The sequence below is a fragment of the Littorina saxatilis genome, linkage group LG4 (genome assembly GCF_037325665.1).
Source record: "Littorina saxatilis isolate snail1 linkage group LG4, US_GU_Lsax_2.0, whole genome shotgun sequence".
Lineage (NCBI taxonomy): Eukaryota > Metazoa > Mollusca > Gastropoda > Littorinimorpha > Littorinidae > Littorina > Littorina saxatilis.
The window spans coordinates 29232372-29239871 of record NC_090248.1 but is presented as its reverse complement, the minus strand read 5'-3'; the positions used below and the strand labels follow the sequence as shown (position 1 = coordinate 29239871).

The window sequence follows — 7500 nt, the reverse complement described above, 5'->3', positions numbered from 1 at the left end:
TTACTACATTTAGTCAAGCTGTGAAACTCACAGAATGAAACTGAACGCACTGCATTTTTTCACAATGACCGTAGTCCGCCGCTCGTGCAAAACGCAGTGAAATCGACGAGCCTGTTTAGCGCGGTAGTGGTTGCGCTGTGGTGCATAGCACGCTTTACTGCACCTCTCTTCGTTTTAACTTTCTGAGCGTGTTTTTAATCCAAACATATCATATCTATATGTTTTTTGGAATCAGGAACCAACAAGCAATAAGATGAAATTGTTTTTAAATCGATTTCGGAAATTTTATTTTAATCATAATTTTCCTATTTTTAATTTTCAGAGCATGTTTTTAATCCGAATATAACATATTTATATATTTTTGGAATCAGAAAATGATGAAGAATAAGATGAACGTAATTTTGAATCGTTTTATAAAAAAATAATTTTAATTACAATTTTCAGATTTTTAATGACCAAAGTCATTACTTAATTTTCAAGCCTCCAAGCTGAAATGCAATACCAAAGTCCGGCCTTCGTCGAAGATTGCTTAGCCAAAATTTCAATCAATTTTATTGAAAAATGAGGGTGTGACAGTGCCGCCTCACCTTTTACAAAAAGCCGGATATGACGTCATCAAAGACATTTATCGAAAAATTAAAAAAACATCTGGGGATATCATACCCCAGAAACGCTCATGTAAAATTTCATAAAGATCGGTCCAGTAGTTTACTCTGAATCGCTCTACACACACACACGCACAGACAGACAGACAGACACACACACACACAGACACACATACACCACGACCCTCGTCTCGATTCCCCCTCTATATTAAAACATTTAGTCAAAACTTGACTAAATGTAAAAAGAACAAGAACAACCAATAGAACAACAACCAATTTTAAAACGCAGAAAGAACGCCGTTTTAACCTACCACCAATCATCGCAAACAAATGGTTTTTAACACCAAGAAGACAAACAAACGAAAGACATGCACGGTACGGGCAACACGAACACGGATACGTCCGCAGAAAAAAAAAATGCACACTTACTTCGACAAAACAGCGAGTGCCCGAAACAGATCATCAACATCACGAACAGTCTTAAACTTAAAGGCATCAGACTTGCTCTCCGGACAGGCTTGAGAACACATCTCTACTTGGACACATGCTCAAAATCAACAGCCTGCAGGCTAGCTTCTTCTTGCGAAGAGTGTGAATTTTCTTTTTGTGAGTTAATGATACTGATTATCACTAGCATCAGTTGAACAAACAAATCGATATTTTATCGCCTCGATATTTTATTTATGTTCTTACCGTTTTATGTTGTTTATTGTAATGCTGTATCCAGGTTTCCCAATTGCTTCGTTTCCGGCCGATTTATGTGGAGCACGTGATGCGCACAAAAAATATTGGCGGTCTAGAAGTGTCGTCTGCGCAATGATCGCGGCGGCGCCCGCGGCTTTCTTGACCGCCAAGGACGACCGCATTCATTAGACCTAATACACCACACCTGAGTTTCTCCTCGTTGATATTAATAAAGTGTTCTATGTCTATGTCTAAAATTAATGAATAAAAATAATCCTACATTGCGCAGAAAGCAGCCAGGCAATTGATGGTGGTGGTATTTTTGTCCAAGTGCGGGGATGCCCTTGTACCTAGTACAGGACAGATGTGAGATGGTGACCTGAATCATTTATACGGGAAGGGCTGTGCCTTTTACTACTGCGTGCGGTTTTGCGAAACATGTTTCGGTTTGTGTGCCGATTGGGGTGTCGTTCCTGTGCATTCTGTGCTAATTAAAACCAGTGTCAATACAGCCCCGGTCACCATAGTCCGTCAATGTGTGCAGTGAGCTTTGCTGGATCTCTAGGTCAACCACAGGCACAGGAAAAGAGGAAAACCAACTTAAATCAATGCAGCTTAGGGGATTGCTACACACGACAACCAGAATGCATATATACGAAGATGTTTTACTGTCGTCGTAGGATACGCTTGTGCGCAACTAACTTTAACACTCTCTTGTGGCGCTGTACCTATGGTTATGTAGAAAACTCCACAGCTACTTCAAATCGTGCTGTTCTGTGATTGTAATTTATTGGTTAGATACCCCATCCAATTACAAAAACCTCGTTTATATAATTCTAGACATGTCATCTTATTCAAACGTCTGTATCATAAAGTCTTTCTGGTAGATTTCCCTAATTTTTCCGCACTTGTTTCAACACACTGAAATTATTACAAGCAAAATACCAGCAACATATTTGCGAAGTCGATTGTTGGGGTCAAACGGTGTCATATGTCTTTAATTTACACATTACGGTGTGCTGCGTACAACCGGTTGACCTCAGCGAAACCGAATGGCATGAAAGACTCTTCAAACGTAGAAGAAACGCAGCGGACATGTTTTTAATTATTTTTATCGATGGCGATAAAACGTTCGTACACTTCTAGGCTTATTACAAAGATTAGACTTTTGGCCAACCAAACCTGTACCTAATTGTCCATGGGATGCGCGGCGCCGTACAGCCAGTTGCACAAAGCAAAACTGCACAGTCTAACCAGCTGCACAGGGCTGGATCAAGTACAAAAAAGGGTTTTTTCTCAAAAAATGAGGCAGGTTGGTGTACAGGGGCGACGCCCTGTTGGGAGGTTCGTGCCCCTGCCAGGTTCGGCCCTGCTGAACACAGCAAAACTGCAAACTGTATCAGGCTCCTTATAGTCTGACAAAGTGCAGCCAGATTATTTTATCCGTGGTGTAAATCTAAAAGGTTGCTAAGGTCTTGCGCTTGTTGCAAAGATCAGCCTCCCGGCTACCCGCACCTGCGCGGCTTTCTTTGTTCCCGCTTTAACGTGAAATGCTTACACGTGAAGAGTTTAGCAATCAGGGATGGCGGGGTGCCGCTAAAACCTACCTTTACCTGTGTCTACCTCTAGGATTGAGGGAAGGGGACTGAAACTGACACGCAGACAGGTATGAGGGTGAATGTGGAGGTCAGGGATTTAGGTCCATAATGCAGTTTCGTGTGTGAAGTGTTTCTCTTTTTGTCTTTGCACACCCCCCCCCATCCCCCCCCCCCCACCCGCCCCGCTCTCTCTCTCTCCCTCTCTCAGTCTTGGTCTCTGATTCTCTGTCTGTCTGTCTTTATTTCTGTCTGTCTCTCTGTCTATCTCGGTTTCGTCCATGCTCAGAACCCACCTATCCCCCCCACCCCCCGCCCCTCCCACACACACACACACAGCACCCCCCTTCCGCCACACCACCATCCCCCATCACCACTCTCCTATATCTCTGTCTTTCTCTCCAAATCTCCATCCCTCCAAGCCCACGAACAGTGTTTGTTTCGTGAGCAACAGGCCAGGACGGCCCACCTCTTCTTCTTCATCGGTGGTGGTCGGGAAGAGGTCCATAGGACAAGACCTACCCTTTCCCGCCCACCCTATAAAAGAGTCCGGCGCCAGCACATCCGCGCTTAGAGACATACAGCTCTAAGGTCCGCACACCTAACCCAAGAGCTGCTTCAGATACGCGGCCGCTCCAAGGAGTGTGTCAGCAGCAAAAGAAACACGCACTCAAACTCTTCACTAACCGTTGTGGGGCGACGCTCCGGAATTCTCTACCAAGATGGATAATCAGCACAGAATGTATCAAGGTGTTGTGGCTTTGCTTCTAGTGGCAACGGCCTGTGTACAGGGTCAGCAAGGCTTGTTCAGAAGGCAGCCGTTGGACGGAGACGCGTGCAAGACATTCAAGTTTACGTCGCAAGTAGCGGCCGTTGCCCGTGTGTTGCAGCAAAGAGTGTCTCCTATCGCGTGTCCTCGCGGTCAAGTGGTCAGCTCGGACGGTGGGTGTGTGCCGCCTGAGGATTCTGATCGATGCCAGCATGCTGGTAGGTTCTTACTGACATTGAACATATATATATATATATATATATTTATTTTTTTTGGTACTGCGTTTGTAGGTTGCTACTCTCACGTAGGTGCGATCGGTGGTTTTGCGTTTGTTAGTTTTTGTGTTTTGCATCAGTGGTTTTTTGTATTTTTTATTTTTTATTTTCTTATTACCTGCATGGTCGTCTCCAACAGTCGCGATATAACCCTTCGTGGTTGAAAACGACGTTAAACACCAAATAAAGAAAGAAAGAAAGTCGTCTCCAAATCCCCATCCCCCAACTCTCCGGCAATGTTGGCAGCCATACTCTGTGGATTTTCTTTAATATTCAAATTCAAGAACAATCTCATTTCACATTGGGTGTCCGAAAAGACAGATAGTCAGACAGAAAAAGAAGGAACAAAAAAAGGATCAATATGTATCTGTTGAGAAAAACCCCGCTATAGCCCTTCTTTTGTTGTCGATTTCATCGACCCATTTGTGACCCTCCACCACGAAATGAGTCGCATGTCACCTCGCGCGGTTCTGCGCTAGGCTTAATAAAAGTCCGGGGAGTGTCTGGTAACAGTGTGAGGGTCACCTTAGTCACAGGCTTATAACTCAAACAGTTTTCGCTCTTTTCTAAAACAGTTTTCACCACTGGATAGAGCATAAAAAAACTCTTTAGGAATATGTAAAACTATGAAAATCATGCAAAGGTGACATGCGACTCATTCCGTGGTGGAGGGTCACATTTTTGAAGAGGGACCGGGGTAACAGGTTGTTGGTGGTGAATTGTAAAAATGCGATACATTTACGATTTAAAAAGAACCTGTTTGTTTTCCTGTGTACTGTGGATCGAAGAAAGAAAACAAAAAATGAGATCACATTCACAGAAAAAAAAGGCATATCAATAATTTTCAGCTCTCGAAGAAGCAAGAATAACACTTATTTCGATCAGTCCTGTCGTTTATTCCATTTCATATTTGTCTGTCAGTTTGTTTACACGGTTGTAATTATGGTTCATGCGGTTGTTAGTGCTATGAGAAGTAAGACAGGTTCGAGTGCCAGTAAACTCACAAACATAATATGGCCAAAGCTTGCCAATAATAGGAATTATTACATATACCTGGCACATACCTTTTTTCCTCTATCTCAGTACTTCACTTCTCACATTTTGAACAAATATTTTAACTGTGGAAGACCTGCGCCGAACCTGCGAGTTCATACGATCAGCAAGCCTAAGACTATAAGGGACACAACCGTCGAACGCTGAAGAAGAAGAAGAAGAACAACAACAAATATTTTGACATAATTTATGTGGCTGAGCATGTGTCAATATCAAATCATCTTTGCTTTACCTTGTTTCCCGATGAACTTCTTGTTTGTCTTTTCGTGTGTGTTTATTTTGTGTTTGTTTCTTTCTTTCTTCTTTGCTTTTCCCAGATATAAATCCCGAAGGAGTCTGAACAGGATAACATTTGACAGCTGTGATATTAATATTGTCAATGGTGAATTAGGATGTCTTTAGTTTTTTACACTTTTTTTTTCAGTTGTGCTTTTTTTTCTGAGGACTTACAAAGATTGTAATTAAACTGCCGTGATGTTATATTTCAGTGGTGTTCGACCAGAACTACGTACTCAACAAGTGTGCTCGCAACCCAAAACTGCGGTTCGCTGACCCCTATAGTTGTGCCAACTACTTCGACTGTTCTGTCGGCATCACCAGCATTGGCTGTCCTATCGGCCTCATGTACGATGACGTCAACAAAAAGTGCGATATCTTCACTGAGGTTCAGTGCGGTGAACGATCAGGTAGGTGATGTCATAATTTGTTAAAAAGAACAATGTTGTCAGGGTAAGGATTGATTTGGGCCACCACTCTACTTTTTACTTTATTTTATTTTTTATTGGAGGTATCCCTTTGAGGACAACACGGGGCATTTTTCAATTTCACAACACGTGTCTCAATCAGCAGCACAACCACGAGTTTCACTCAGATATGTTCATTTCCCCGAATAGGATCATTTCCACCACAACAGATCTGTCCAGTTTTTCACAAATGATAATAACATATCCTACCACTTGGACAAATACCAAAAATCAGAAACTGGCTCCTCTCTACGCGGAGTGTGAATTTGTCACTGAATTAATTACATAGCTGACACCCTTGTGATGGCGCTAATATTTTTTCAAACTGGTACACAAACTTTTATGATGAAAACTATCCAGAAAAAAAAGGTAGGCTGGTCATTGGAACCAGTAAGAGTCCAACTCAGAGTACTGGTTTTGTTGTTTTACCAGCGAAAAAAACCGGTAGTTCTAAAAATCAACCGGTAGGTTATACCGGCAGCCAAATATTTTCCGGTATTTTCTCATTTCAACCGGTAAAATACCGGTAATTACCGGTTAACGCCAATACTCACTCCCATGTCAATCTGCTGAATTCCTTTTGCAAAAGATTCTGAGTCTGAACAGGAAGCAGCGAGGCAGTTGATGTTTGATATTCAAGTGGAAAGCTGCTCTTATCGCATGTGAAAGCCTTGATAGATCCGATATATATTTTACAATCAAAAAACCAAGAAAGGTAAGGTGTTGGAACGTTTGTTATTGACAAAAAACGTTACATTTATGTCAAAAACGTCCCAATATAACGTTTTTTTGTCAATAACAAACGTTCCAATGTAACGTTTTTTTGTCAATAACAAACTTTCCAATGTAACATTTTTTGTCAATAACAAACGTTCCAATGTAACGTGGTTTTTTTGTTCAATAACAAACGTTCCAATGTAACGTTTTTTGTCAATAACAAACGTTCCAATGTAACTTTTTTTTTGTCTACAACAAACTTTCCAATGTAACATTTTTGGTCAATAACAAACGTTCCAATGTAACGTTTTTTTGTCAATAACAAACTTTCCAATGTAACGTTTTTGTCAATAACAAACGTTCCAATGTAACATTTTTTGTCAATAACAAACGTTCCAATGTAACGTTTTTGTCAATACCAAACGTTCCAATGTAACATTTTATGTCAATAACAAACTTTCCAATGTAACGTTTTTTTGTCAATAACAAACGTTCCAATGTAAAAAAAATTGTCAATAACAAACCTTCCAATGTAACGTTTTTTTGGTCAATAACAAACGTTCCAATGTAACGTTGTTTTGTCAATAACAAACGTTCCAATGTAACATTTTTTGTCAATAACAAACGTTCCAATGTAACGTTGTTTTGTCAATAACAAACATTCCAATGTAACGTTGTTTTGTCAATAACAAACGTTCCAATGTAACTTTTTTTGTCAATAACAAACGTTCCAACAACTTACCTTTCTTGGGGTTTTTATTCTGAAAATTGGAACGTTGGCAGTCTCTTTGGTTTTTAATTTTTTTTAATTTTACATATTTTACAAGATTCTTAACATGGGTGTGGCGACATTGGAATTAGCATTCCCCAGTACGTTGTACCCATCACATAGTTATCAGTTTCAGGCATACCATTGCCTGAAGGAATTATACCACCCGTCCTGTGTAGACAGTTTTTTTAAGACTCCCTCGCAGTTAAAACCCTTTTTTCTTAGATTTTCTGTTCATAACCTCTGTAAATGTACCCCCATTTTAAGACTCCCTCCAATTTAAGACCTGA

At 40.8% G+C, this 7500-nt stretch overlaps 1 protein-coding gene across 1 annotated transcript in view; it reads left to right on the top strand.

The window, feature by feature from the left end:
* Nucleotides 1-3355: 3355 nt before the first annotated feature.
* Nucleotides 3356-7500, top strand: part of LOC138964426 (uncharacterized) — a 6667-nt gene continuing 2522 nt past the window's right edge. The window contains exons 1-2 of the mRNA XM_070336382.1: nt 3356-3871; nt 5470-5667. Of these exons, the coding sequence (XP_070192483.1) occupies nt 3607-3871; nt 5470-5667 (463 nt within the window). The 5' untranslated portion in view covers nt 3356-3606. The remainder of the gene's footprint in view (nt 3872-5469; nt 5668-7500) is intronic.